This window comes from Trifolium pratense, linkage group LG7 (assembly GCF_020283565.1).
Source record: "Trifolium pratense cultivar HEN17-A07 linkage group LG7, ARS_RC_1.1, whole genome shotgun sequence".
Classification (NCBI taxonomy): Eukaryota; Viridiplantae; Streptophyta; class Magnoliopsida; order Fabales; family Fabaceae; genus Trifolium; species Trifolium pratense.
The window spans coordinates 58,285,117-58,298,816 of record NC_060065.1 but is presented as its reverse complement, the minus strand read 5'-3'; the positions used below and the strand labels follow the sequence as shown (position 1 = coordinate 58,298,816).

Below are 13,700 nucleotides of genomic sequence, written 5' to 3'. Positions count from 1 at the left end.
TGTGGTGAGTGTTCTCAAGAAAAGAAACTCGACGAGTTCTTTAGGTTGTTCTTTGTTGAAGCAAATTTGGAAAATGTTGGAGAAGGATTGGTTAGTTGAAATCTGTCATACTTACCGGGAAGCTAATAAGTGTGCGGATGCTTTGGCTAATATCGGATGTTCGTTAGATTATAACATTGTTTTTTATGATAGTTGTCCATCCCAAATTAGGGACATGTATAATTTTGATCTCCTGGGAAACTCCACCCCTAGATTGATTAACTTGTAATCTTCTTTTCTTGGGCTTTTGCCCTCTTCATCATAAAAAAAAAAAAAAATGTTAGGTGATGTATAGCATTTTTAGGTAATTAATTAAAGTGAATAATAATAAGTTTGAAAAGAAAAAAGAAAAAAAGAAAGTGTGTTGGAAAGAAGTGATATTTCTGCGAAGCTTCGCATGGTGTGACTTCCCACTTGCCGGCCATTCAACGCTCTCTCGCTCGCTCGCTCGCCAAATATCTTCTTTCCCATCATTTCATTTTCTTTTCTTTTCTTTTCTTTCTCCTAAATCACATATTCAGATTCATTCATTCATTCGTTCCTTCCTTCCTTCCTTCCTTCCTTCCAGATATTATTATTACCTATCATCACACACCGATACATCTGCTGCTGCTGCTGCTGCTGCTATTGCTATTGCTGCTGCTAGATTCATTCATTTATTCATACACACCACCACCACCACCTGCTTCTTATGCTGTGGGCTCCACTTCTCTTGTATTGCTAAACACAACACAACACAACACAAAATCGTTCACTTTAGGCTGTAAGCTTAATTTCACAGCTAGATTTACTTTCATTTGATCTGATCTGATCTGTGAATTTTCCTTCCTTACTTCTATTGTTGTTGTTCAAGTTAGTTAGTTAGGAGTTCCAGCAGCAGATGGGTTCTGTATCTGCAGAAGACAAGATGGACACTGATTTCGATGAAGAGACACCTTTCAGTTCTACTTCTTCTACTTCTTCAGCTCCATCTAAACAACAACCACACACTTTTCATTTCGATTCTTCTTCTTCTTCTTCAGTTACTTTGCCTAAATCATCATCTTCTACTACTTCTTTCTTCAATCATTCTCGGACAAGACGAATCAGCAGGAGTATTTATCTTGTCTTAATCAAAGCTAAGATCAACATCTTGCTACCATTTGGTCCCTTGGCCATCTTCCTACATTATTTCACCGGAAAACATGTTTGGGTTTTTTTCTTCGCTTTATTGGGTATTGCTCCTTTGGCTGAACGCCTTGGTTATGCTACAGAGTAAGTTACACTTTTGGTATACCATTCATTCAGACACCTTCATTACTACTTACTAACTACTAACCAACCCATTTTGTATTCTCTCTTACAGACAGCTTGCGTTTTACACGGGACCAACAGGTATGTATGTACTATATTTGCATTGTATTTCAAACATGGAATGGAATGGAATGGTACCACTTTTTATGACTTTCTTCATTTACTACTGTTCCTATATGTATAGTTGGGGGTTTGCTTAATGCCACGTTTGGAAATGCAACTGAAATGATTATATCTATTTACGCCTTGAAAAGCGATATGATTAGAGTCGTTCAGCAATCTTTACTTGGTTCAATCTTGTCAAATATGCTTCTTGTTCTTGGTTGTGCATTCTTTACTGGTGGGATTGTCCACTACAAAAAAGTTCAGGTTTTCAATAAGGTATGTAATGTATCATGTCATCACTTTACTCAACTGTGCATGTCATGTTGTGTCCTCACCTCACGGACTTCCCCTTGCAACAGGCAGCTGCTGTGGTTAATTCAGGGTTGCTCTTGATGGCTGTAATGGGAATATTATTTCCTGCTGTGCTTCACTTTACTCACTCAGAGGTTCATCTTGGGAAGTCCGTCTTATCTCTATCCAGATTTAGCAGCTGCATAATGCTAGTGGCCTATGCAAGCTACCTTTTCTTTCAACTTAGAAGTCAACAAAATTTTTATAGTCCAGTTGACCAGGTTGGTTCTTTTTCTTTCTAGTTCTGTATCTTATGTTTGTGATGTATATTTAACTCGTCATGCACTGTTACCAAATGAGCAGTGTAAATCTAATACAAATGGGAGAAGCCATTCACATGTATTTTGTGAATGTTAGTACTTAGATAGAATTCTGATGGATTCCTTAAGACAGGGGGGAAATCTTAGGGCTACAGTCATTTATCATTCTATTACAAAAGGAACAACACTCTTTCTTTATTGTTTAAAAATTATTATAATACAGGAAGTTTATGTGAGTCAATCCGTGCCTATGATATGCCGTTTTTCTCTATTATCCAATGGTCCCTTTACAGTTAATCTCCGTAAATTATAATACAGGAAGTAGATACATGTGAAAACTCTGACGAGGAGGAAGAACTTGAGTTAACTAAATGGGAAGCGATAATCTGGCTTGGTATTTTGACAGTATGGGTTTCGGTATTGTCTGGATACCTTGTGGATGCCATAGAGGTATAACTATACAGTTACTCTCAAAATTTCTCAATTATTAAGCTTCTGTTATTTGTTATTCTCGCGAAATGTTGAGTTTGGGTCTGTTTCTCTTAATGTTTGCTTCATTTTTTTGTATTTTATTTTGGCGTAAAACTTCAATCATAGAACATGTCTATAGTCTTATAATGCGCCATAGAACCATTTCGGAACAAAACCTATGGTTTACCCTGGTCAAAGTCAAAGACCTGATGATAAAACTCATTTATAACCATAGTTTTGAGCAAGTAAAAGAAGTGTGTAAGCCCAGCTCAATATCACCTAACACAACAATGTTACTTAATACAATAAAACTAACTAAAATAAGTCGCACACTACTTAAAAACATTATGGGAGTTGAAAAAGCCACTAGATACTAAGTAGAGCAAAAAATTGAGTACACCAACCAATTGGGTCAAAAGATTGTTGATCATTTTTTATACGGCATTGAATTTTGAAGAATGGGGTGAAAAAGTGGAGAAATATATTTTAATCCACCAATAGGTTTTATTTTTAAATAATGCTGATATAAATGCTGACTTTATTTTCATAACTGTACTAAAATCTAGATCAAGTACTAGTAGTTTTCTAGGCCAACTCACTAAAACTTAAAAATAGTATTTTGACTCTTAAATCTGTTAAAATTGCAATCATACTATTCATGTAAAGATTGCCTCTTCTCCTCAGCACCTTTTGTTTTTGGTTCCGGTATGGATGGACTCTTCTGTAGCATTCCTAAGCAAAGCAACTCCTGTCAGTCACCTTCACACTGACCCATGCTATACAACAAAATAATATTGGAATTCATGAGACAAGATTCTAAAGTCATGAAAAGGAAATATGGTAACAGAAGTGAAAGGGTTTAAACACACTTTAATCTTTGCCCTAAACATTAGTTGACCCAAAAACTACACAGGAACAGAAACTTAATGATTGCTTTGTGATTTGAGATTATACACCTCTGAAACATCTATGTAATTCCTGTCCTTGATGACAATGAACTATGAAGAACTCTACTATCCCTAGTATTTTCCATAAATATCACATTAACTCCTTAGTTGAATCATAAGCAAATTATGTTTCTGGTCTCTTGCAGGGAGCATCTGAATCATTGAATATGTCAGTGGCTTTTATTAGTGTCATCTTGCTTCCAATAGTAGGAAATGCTGCAGAGCATGCAAGTGCTATCATGTTTGCCGTAAAGGACAAGCTAGTAAGTAGCTTTCAAAGCCTACATTTTTTTCTACAATACTGTTTAATCTGTTAATGGATTCAATATTTTCACAGGATATCACAATTGGAGTTGCTATTGGATCATCAACCCAAATATCGATGTTTGTGGTATGGCCTTGAACTGTTATCAAATAGTTTTTTGGGGTTTACATTTATTATTATACTGTTATGTGAATAAACTAGCCTGGTTTCTCCATGTCATAGGAAGATGTTTCTAGTTTATTGACTTATTAAAGCAGGGTGATGGTTGTTAAAAAATTGATTCTTATTCTCTTGAAATTTGTAGATCCCCTTCTGTGTGGTTGTTGGATGGTGCATGGGAAAAGATATGGACTTGAATTTTCAACTCTTTGAGACTGCCACACTTTTTATCACTGTGCTGGTAGTTGCATTTATGATGCAGGTATGTGTTTTCTTATTTAACCCTATGAAATTGTGTTGACACGATTTGTTGATGTTTCCCCACTATATAAGCAATTAATGGATATTAGTTAGTTTTCATCTAAATTGTTTAGTCAAGCCAAAAATTCATGTCTTACATATTGAAGTAGAATGGAAAATCCAAATGACTAGAGAGATAGAAGGACTTCAGAAATACTCTGAATTCTTTCAATTATTTGTCATTTGTTTTATCAAAAAGTCATGTAAGAATTAAGAAGCTTCTTATATGGTTATTGCTTATGAAACCTAATTCAAAAGTTAGGTAAAAGTAATGATTATTATTCTATTCGGCTTGTGTTTCGGTGTGATACTAAATTCCATAATCCTGTGTTTGTGTGCATCTCTTTTTAAACAAATGAATGTACTGAGGAGAGAATGGATTAAGCTGACCAGCTAATACCTTATTCCCCCTAAATGGACATGCATTAGACACTCTTTCTCAATTCTTTGTATACTATTCGCACACATGGATTCCACATGTTTCTCAATTTATTTCCTTCTCAACACTCATTTTGTACCATTACTTGCTTTGGCATTGGACATCTCTTCAGTTTACAATAAATAATTGAAACAAAGTGAAATATGGCATTATTATCTTATTTCTTTTGCTCTGGTATTCTCATTCTGCACCTTGTCCTTTTTTAAAAGCAAATATCTTGCAACGGAGATTTAGTAGATATGTCCGAAAAGCATGAACGCTGGTTTACAATTTGCTGTTAAAACGGCCTATTTATGACTATGGAATATGGATCTCGTTCAAACTGGTTAGGGTCAAGTATCTGTTTAGTCTATGCATGAGATTTTTGTTGCATTCACTTCATCTGTCTATCCTATTTTTTTATTTTTTTTCATATTTTTCTCCATTATTATGTCAGTTACAACCATCTTTACATTGCTTTTATCCTTACAGGAAGGGACGTCAAACTATTTTAAAGGCTTGATGCTTATTCTATGCTATCTTATAGTTGCTGCCAGTTTTTTCGTACACGTAGACCCTAAGAGTGGTAAGTTTACTGATAATATACTGCCTAGAGTCATAGTATAGACTTTATCACGAAGCAGAAGCTATAGACGAATCTCTAATTCTCTTATTGCTAAGAAAATCTTTCAACAATCAACATGCCTGGTGTGTTGTCACCTGTTTCTTTCCCTATCAACGTACAAGCGATGCATATAGTTATATGTTTGGTATGAACATTCTGTACTTTGACTAGAAGTACTAGTACTTACTAGACAAACCACCCTAGATCAAAACACCAAGTACAGTCTAGTAAGTTGCTCTCAAAATTGTAAGATGAAATTCACACAAATTAAATTTTAATGCAGTTCTAATTTTGTAAAATATAAAAATTCTATCGTTAAAATCTGAACCGTTAATCTCAATCAATGTCTTTCTATTCCTGAACCAGTTAGTGTTGATCAATGTCTGGATCACACTAATCCTAATTCTATTGATATATCTGAATCTAATCATGACACTACACCTAGTCATGATCAACCAACCCCTCTCAGACAATCCACTAGACCTAAAAGACCACCATCACACCTTGTGGATTACCACTGCAATAATGTAGTTCACAAGACACCTTATCCCATCAATAAATTCATCAGTCATAATCATCTTTCCCCTTCTTATTCCACATTCTGTTTATCCCTTCTCAGTGATAATGAGCCTAACAACTACGCTGAAGCTTCTAAGCATGACTGTTGGGTGAAAGCTATGCAAAGTGAGCTCCATGCATTATCTAGCAATAACACATGGACTATTGGGTGAAAGCTATGCAAAATTAGCTCCATGAATGCCGTTAAAATCTGAACCCTTCACGTAGACTCACACCTGTGTGTGTCACACGAGTCTTTCTTCAGCTCTTGGCATCCAAACAACGACTAACATGAATGAGACATGTTATTTACAAATATAAAAATTCTATCGTTAAAATCTGAACGGTTAATCTCAATCAAATAACTCTAATTTTTATTGACTAAGTTGGTTGAGTATATTACTACTCATAAAACGGAATTTCTTAGTCTTTGTTGTAAAAACAAGAAAATAGGAACACCTCAATAAAACACAAGTTTGTTTATTTCCTTTTCACCTGAAACCCTATTTTATTTTGCAAAACTATTGAATATTGAAATACATATGAATCTAAGCAGTAATAATCTTTATTCAAGTTCAAAGAAATGTTACAAATTAAGATGATTAGAAGTGTGCTAAAAAGCTAAGTATGAAGTAACAGCTAGCACATCTAATCAAAATGAGGCCGGGCTACATACATAACTAGAACCGACGGATGTCTTTAGGAGGCCTGAAGTTAAGGGGATGTGTTTCTTGAGTGGCATTTTGATCTTGTTTCCACATTTTTATTGTTTTGTCGGCTTCACATGATATAAGCCTCGTACCGGTGATATCATAGGTTAAAGCATAAATACCAGCTTCACTATCCAGTGAACCAGGTTGTACAATTGTTTGTAATTGCTGGAAATTGTGACCACTCTTCCAATCCCAGAACCACATACTACCGTTGTCACCTCCGGTAACCATAACACCCTCCTCATTGACTGCCAGTGCATTGATAATAGTTTTCTGTTGAGAGAGCATATTGTGACAAAATTGTCCTTTTGGAAGTGTGAACTTTTTAATATTATCAGCCGATGCAGATGCAAAAGCTCGCTGTTTAGGATGTGGAGCCATTGCTCGAACAGACTTTTTATGGTTTGTAAGTGTAGTTAGCAATGTTTTACCATAATACCTAACATCCCACATCTTGATTGTAGAATCATGAGAACCAGTAACAACTTGATAAGGGTCCGTTTCCGTTGTAAACACAGAGCAGACAGTATTGTCATGACCTAGAGCATGAATTTGGGTTTGTTTACGTATGTCCCAAACCCGGCAGACAGAATCACGTCCTCCGGTAACTAACATGTTGTCGTCGGGATGAATAGACAAGCAGTAAACACCACTGAGATGACCATGATAAGACCTAATAACCTTGTTCTGTTCAAGATCCCAACATTTAACTTGTTTATCATCAGCAGCAGAAAACATGTAGGTATGTTTGTTGCTAATAGCAAGTGCTCTTACTTGTTGGATGTGACCTGTTAATGTGAGTTTTAGAACACCAGTTGCTAAATCCCATATCTTGATAGTTCGATCTGCAGAACCAGTAGCAAACCATGTATTACTGGGATCAACTGCAATAGATGTCACCCATCCTAAATGACCACTGATGACTCTGTAGTTTTTCCATGGTGCATGCCAATCAGGTCGTGGCCATTTACTTTCCATTCTTTCCATCAAAGAAGATGTTGAGAAATTCCTGGAAGATCCTCTGCTTGGCATTGATGGACCTGGAAGTAGAGCAAGCCCTGGTTCTTGAGACTGATTCTTTGTAGCAGAATTCTTCGTCTGAGGTTGAGCAATGCTTTCTTGAATTCCACCATACTCGGCATTCACTTTGTAATTAACACGGATTTTCTTGCTTTCGGAATCGGGAGGAGCGAGTTGTTGATCAAGTGGAGAGAATAGATCCAGGGGACGTTTCTTGAGTGATTGTGGTTCAATTGCTTCCATAATACGACGTATTAGACGGAAGTGTTCAAAAACCAAAAACACTATGCTTTGCTTCCTTCCGATGAATGAATGAATTATGGGAATCGATTAACCAATTTGCTGTCTATATATAAGTAAAAAAATAACCAATCTTTTTTAATTTTGTTTTTTTGATATACAATCTTTTTTTTTTGAAGCAAAATCTTTTTTGATATACAATCTTCTTAAAATATTCACTAAAAGATTAAAATTTATTTTTATATCAAAATATTGCAACTAAATCTTTTTATTTTTTTTTTGGTGAGAGTAACTAAATCTTTTTATTGTTTCTATCAAAAAAATAACCAATTTTTTTTAATTTTGTTTTTTTGATATACAATCTTTTTTTTTGAAGCAAAATCTTTTTTGATATACAATCTTCTTAAAATATTCACTAAAAGATTAAAATTTATTTTTATATCAAAATATTGCAACTAAATCTTTTTATCTTTTTATTGGTGAGAGTAACAATCTTTTTTTTTGATATACAATCTTTTTTTTTGAAGCAAAATCTTTTTTGATATACAATCTTCTTAAAATATTCACTAAAAGATTAAAATTTATTTTTATATCAAAATATTGCAACTAAATCTTTTTATTTTTTAATAGAAGATTAAATTCTCTTATCTTTTAGTTGGGGGGAATTTCTTTCAAAAAGCTTGAGCTAAATAGATACTTCTCCCTCTCATATATGTTCACATTTGTAATTAGAATGGTACCTCCAACTTTTGGAAGACTGGAGTCACTGATCCCCTTTTATTGATATGACACATCCATGCGGCATGCACCAAGCCTATGTGAATTTGTTCATCAAATCTGTACTCCTATATGATATAATCTACGTAGTTTGCAGAATATGTAACTTTCCATTTGAGTCAATCATTTAGGCCTCGATAAAATTAAAGACATGAGTTTACGTTTTGGTAAATAGTGTATTCTTAAGTTGGGCTGTCCACATTGTTGATCCTGTCAGTTTGGCACAACTGTTTTCAATCTAGTCGTGTTCAAGCTGTGTACTAGATGATTGGTAGTTCTACTTTAGGAAATTTACTTACAATACATGCCGTAACACTTGTTTTAATTCTGCTTGTGGAATCTGGTACAGGTGATGACTAAATATAGTGCTGGCCTGACAGTGGCAGCTGTCGATGTTGCCTTTGTATACTCGGAAAGGTAGTACTAGTAAGCAGTGTGTTTGAAAGATTTCCCCAAAAAAGAATCTTCATCCTGCTTTCAGCAATGGCATGGAAAACCATCAAGTAATCAGGGGAAATGCATTGCACTGTACTGGAAATTTTTAGCGTTGTACTATATTGAATTTTGAATGGATGATTTAATATGTATTATTTTGATCTCCATAGTTTTCATTCATTTTACCGTAAAATCTTGGTCTTTTCAGCTCTCATCATATCTAATGAATCACATTGAAAGTAACCAATCATTGCGAAGTTTTTTTCCTTCTATTTTTGTTGCTTTTAAATGTCTCTTCGGCTCTTATAGTAGTCAGTTTAGCAACATGAGAAAGTGTCGAAGAAATCAATACCTTTAATTTGTTTGAAACTTTTGGCAACAAGCCTATCCTTGTATCATTCTAAGGAAACATCAACTTTATATTTAATTCTGTAAACTCATTTACAACCAATAAGTTTCTTATCTTAGGGTAGCTTAGTAAGGATTCAAATGTTATTTTGATGAAGAGCTTCAAGCTCTGTCAGAGTTATAGCTTAGATCCAGTAAGGATCTTTAACCTGTTTATATGCCTCAGCCATAACATATATTGTGATAAGACAAAACATGTGAAAGGGGATATCATTGGTTAGTATGGTATATAATAACGACAGATCTGCATGGGAAATCTTTCAAGTATCCAAGAGGCTTTCTAGATCTTGCAAGCCTTCAAAATAGACTAATCGATACTGCCATCGGTAGAATTAGCATCGTAATAATAGGAGCAAAACTCGTACTAAATCATGTCCTCGAAGATGGATAGAAGAAAAAGTGGAGAGAAGTGGAAAAATAGTTTAAAAAAAAAACAAAGAACCCGCATTTGTTTTTGTAAAGATAATATTTTGAGTACATTATCATAGAAATGAAAGTTGGATTGAGATTGAATAATTTTACAGAATAGTTGTAAAATAAGATGAGAAGAACACACAAGCTTGTAACATATAATACATATATGGTTGAGAAATAAGATGTGAAGGTGATCATCAATTTGAAACAGCTTCTGCTGCTAACTTTGCTCTGAGATCCTTACGCAAAATTTTGCCTGACGGTGACTTGGGAATTGCATCAATGAAGAATACTCGATTTATTCTTTTGTAAAACACCACCTGTTTGGAGATAAATTGCTTAATTTCATCCTCGGTTAAGTCAGTGTGACCATTTGATCTCACCACAAATGCAACAGGTACCTCTCCAGCAGCCTCATCCTTCATTCTGATCAAATTTAACTTATACATAGATTAATTATATGAATGAATGAACGAACGAATGGAAATTGTTGTAAGAATAGATAGAGTCTTACGGGACAACAGCAGCATCAGAGATTTTGGGATGTGAAAGAAGAAGGGCTTCAAGTTCAGCTGGAGCAACTTGAAATCCTTTGTATTTGATCAATTCCTTCAATCTATCAACAATGAATAACTCATCGTCATCGTCAATATACCCAATATCACCTGTATGCAACCAACCTTCTTTGTCTATTGTTCTCTCTGTTGCCTCCACATCATTTAGATAACCTTTCATGATCTGGTCTCCTCTTATGCATATTTCACCAGATTGGTTTCTAGGTAATGAATTACCAGTTTCAGGATCCACAATCTTCATCTCTGCATTTCTTACAACTGTTCCACATGCTCCTGGTTTCACAGTCACTGCTTCTTTTGCAAATGCTAAGCTCATCGTTAACACTGGCCCTGCCTCAGTCATTCCGTATCCCTGTAAGTAATATTCATTTATTAAACTTTAATTAACATCCCTTAATTATTAATTATACTAGAGTTAGGGTAGTAAACTTTTTTTATTTAAGGATATTATTATTATTCATTCAAATAAAACAATACTAGTTTTCCTTGTGTTATTCTAACGTAATAAGTTGAATGCCAACATCGTCAAAGTTGTGAGGTAACAGACACACAATTTAATTGACATTATTTTTGTGGTCAAAAGTGATGTGGAAAATAAGGATCTAGCAAGCGTTGACATTGACATGTAACCATAAAAAACATCAAACAGCTGGTCACATGAATATATTTATTGATATTGTTGCTTTTTATTGAAAGAATGAGAATAATTTGCCATCCCATTTTTTTTTTTGGTAGCGATTGCGATCCCATTTATTTATACAGGAAAACGTAATACTACTAATATTTATAGCAGGCACTTTATCAAATTTTTTTTTTGGTTACATAAAAAAAAAAATTTATAGCTAGCAGTTAGCTTACCATCATAAGAATTTAATTTGTTTTTGGTGTTGACACTGGATGGAAGGGTTTAAAAATTTGGAGTTCAGCCACCCTAGCTGGCCAAAAATTTAATTTTAATAATATGAAAATAATTTATGTAGTAGTATATATTATTTATTAAAGGGTTAATAAGTTTTCACCCTGCGCGAGTCTTGGTTTATTCCTTCTTTTTTTTTTTTTTTTCTTTTTGCGATTACTCCTTGTAATGTTAGCGAATTTTGGTTTATCCTCTTTTATTGAATATGTCAATTTAAGATTCTATTATTTTGCTTCATGTAATACAAATTTTGGTTTACCACCCTTATTGATCATGTCACATCATTATTTATGTGAAATCTTAAGTGAACATATTCTACTACGATAAATGATAGAATCTTTACATTACATGGATAAACACCTATTAACCCTTTATTAAAATAAGAATATTTTTTTTTTTGACAAAAATTAAAATAAAAAATAGTTAAGACTTTAAAACGGAAACTTGAGTTATATATATATATATATATAAACGCAATGCCAATGTGTTTGTTGTCTTATAGTATTATTTAGTATAGTATGTTATTTGTAGCTAGCTAGCTAACATTTTCATTGATTGCGTGGTGATCATTATTATGAAATGAATCTGGTGCGGTGCAACAGTTTAAATTTGTAGGTACTGTAATAATAATATAATACAATAAAAATAAAATATCCCGGAAATAATAAGTGCAGTGCAGTGCAGTAGAGAGTAGAGTATAGGGAACGGAATTAAATGCGTGAAGGAATAAGAAATGAAAGAAAGAGGTTGAGTGAGGAAGTAGCTATACATATATACCTGTCCAAGTATTGCTTTGGGAAATTTGGTTCTAACAGTGTGTTCAAGTTCTTTCCCAAGTGGAGCACCTCCTGATTTCAATATCCTTATTGAAGACAGATCATATTTGTTAAGATCCGGTGACTTTGCAATCGCCAAAACAATCGGAGGTACTACCGGTGCAACTGTAACTCCATGTTTATTCACAAGACTCAAGAAAGCATTTATGTCAAATTTAGGCATCAAAAGAATAGTAGCCTTGGCTCTTAATCCACATAGCAAAACAGAGTTTAAAGAGTAAATGTGAAACAGAGGAAGTACACACAGTATCACATCTTCACTGCTGTAATATAGATTTGGATTCTCTCCATCTACCTGCTGCGCTATGCTGCTCACTAATCCCTTGTGTGTTAACATCACCCCTTTTGGTAGACCCGTTGTCCCTGATGAATATGGAAGCGCCACCACATCGTCAGGGTTAATCTTCACATCCTCCGGTGGTAATTCCTCCTTCTCATCACCAGCATCGATCAGTGTTGAGAAATGAACATGATCATCATCATCATCATCATCTGAAGATGTTGTTGTAGAGGGAGGGAGAGAGTCTATGAGCACCAACTTGTTCTTCTTATTGTCCAATGACAACAATATTTCCTTGACTTTGTGGTAGTAACATGCCTGTGTTATGATCAACTTGGCTTTGGAGGCTTTTGCTTGCTTTCCAATCTCCGCAGCCATGAAGAAAGGATTGGCTGCTGTGGCTATGGCACCGAGATAAGAAGCGGCCAGAAAGGAGAAGACAAATTCAGGGGAATTGGGGAGGAGGATCATGATGACATCACCCTGTTGGATTCCCAATCTGTTGAGACCAGAGGCAACTTTACGAGAGGTGACTTCCACGTCGTCGTAGGTGTACACTTTTCCGGTGGGTGCATTGATGAGACATGGACGTGAACCAAATTGGGACAGATTTTCAAAGCAATAAGAATGAAGTGGTAGGTGTTTTGGGATGTATATGTCTGGAAGTTTAGACCTGAATATTATTTCTTCTTGTTTTTGTTCTGTTGCTGCCATTGAATTGAATTGAATTGAATTGAAGGAAGATGAGAATTCTATGTATGTATCTAACTTGTTGAAATATTGGAAGGAATTCCGTCAGACACAAACTAATAAACAACCTATGCTTTCTTCCTTCATTGTTTGTTTTGTTGGATGGATTATTATTATTATTATTTATTATAATATAATACCAAAGGATTACGCACGGCCCCGCAATTGTTGTTGGTAAGGGGCAATTTCGGGATCATGAAAACATGTCATGGGTATAGATGGAAAATGGAAACAATTATATTCAAAAAGTTGGTGAAGGGGAAATTAGAAAGTTGGTGTGATATATGCAATGTAGAGTAGTGGTTATTTTACTTTTTTTTCCTTATGGTAATGGTATAGAATAGAATAGATAGATGGATGTTGAAATTGTTGATACACCTCCCTAATCCTATTATTATTATATTATTATTGCAATGTGAGTGGGTTGTTGGGTTGGGTTGAATTCTTGAGTGAAGTGGGTGGGGTCAATCAAATCAAATCAAATCAAATCAAAACAAGGATTATCGGGTCGGGCTCTACTTTCCTTTTACACCCACCCGATCCAG

The 13,700-nt window shown here is 34.7% G+C and overlaps 3 protein-coding genes across 3 annotated transcripts; 1 reads left to right on the top strand and 2 right to left on the bottom strand.

The window, feature by feature from the left end:
- The first annotated feature begins 356 nt into the window (after positions 1-356).
- Positions 357-9,169, top strand: LOC123899858 (vacuolar cation/proton exchanger 2-like). The gene is made up of 10 exons (XM_045951103.1): positions 357-1,293; positions 1,385-1,413; positions 1,517-1,713; positions 1,797-2,009; positions 2,367-2,498; positions 3,613-3,729; positions 3,804-3,857; positions 4,036-4,152; positions 5,101-5,194; positions 8,891-9,169. Exons 1-10 carry the CDS (start codon positions 920-922, stop codon positions 8,899-8,901), a joined length of 1,338 nt encoding a protein of 445 aa, XP_045807059.1. The 5' UTR covers positions 357-919; the 3' UTR covers positions 8,902-9,169.
- On the bottom strand, positions 6,437-7,902 carry LOC123899859 (protein pleiotropic regulatory locus 1-like). The gene has a single exon (XM_045951104.1). The coding sequence runs from the start codon at positions 7,765-7,767 to the stop codon at positions 6,472-6,474; it is 1,296 nt and encodes a 431-aa protein (XP_045807060.1). The 5' UTR covers positions 7,768-7,902; the 3' UTR covers positions 6,437-6,471.
- A 697-nt stretch (positions 9,170-9,866) lies between the features above and the next one.
- Positions 9,867-13,521, bottom strand: LOC123899856 (4-coumarate--CoA ligase 1-like). The gene is made up of 3 exons (XM_045951102.1): positions 12,067-13,521; positions 10,313-10,725; positions 9,867-10,224 (listed from the first exon to the last, which is right to left on the bottom strand). The coding sequence occupies exons 1-3, from the start codon at positions 13,117-13,119 to the stop codon at positions 9,996-9,998; spliced, it is 1,695 nt and encodes a 564-aa protein (XP_045807058.1). The 5' UTR covers positions 13,120-13,521; the 3' UTR covers positions 9,867-9,995.
- Between the last annotated feature and the right edge of the window lie 179 nt (positions 13,522-13,700).

What these genes read in the sequence shown, in the direction of transcription:
- LOC123899858 (XM_045951103.1), top strand. Translation starts at nt 920, where the DNA reads ATGGGTTCTGTATCTGCAGAAGACAAGATGGACACTGATTTCGATGAA. An exon ending in CGCCTTGGTTATGCTACAGA is followed by an intron (nt 1,294 to 1,384) that starts GTAAGTTACACT and finishes TCTCTCTTACAG; the next exon opens with ACAGCTTGCGTTTTACACGG. An exon ending in GTTTTACACGGGACCAACAG is followed by an intron (nt 1,414 to 1,516) that starts GTATGTATGTAC and finishes CTATATGTATAG; the next exon opens with TTGGGGGTTTGCTTAATGCC.
- LOC123899859 (XM_045951104.1), bottom strand. Translation starts at nt 7,767, where the DNA reads ATGGAAGCAATTGAACCACAATCACTCAAGAAACGTCCCCTGGATCTA.
- LOC123899856 (XM_045951102.1), bottom strand. Translation starts at nt 13,119, where the DNA reads ATGGCAGCAACAGAACAAAAACAAGAAGAAATAATATTCAGGTCTAAA. An exon ending in CCAAAGCAATACTTGGACAG is followed by an intron (nt 10,726 to 12,066) that starts GTATATATGTAT and finishes TATTACTTACAG; the next exon opens with GGATACGGAATGACTGAGGC. An exon ending in TCTGATGCTGCTGTTGTCCC is followed by an intron (nt 10,225 to 10,312) that starts GTAAGACTCTAT and finishes AAATTTGATCAG; the next exon opens with AATGAAGGATGAGGCTGCTG.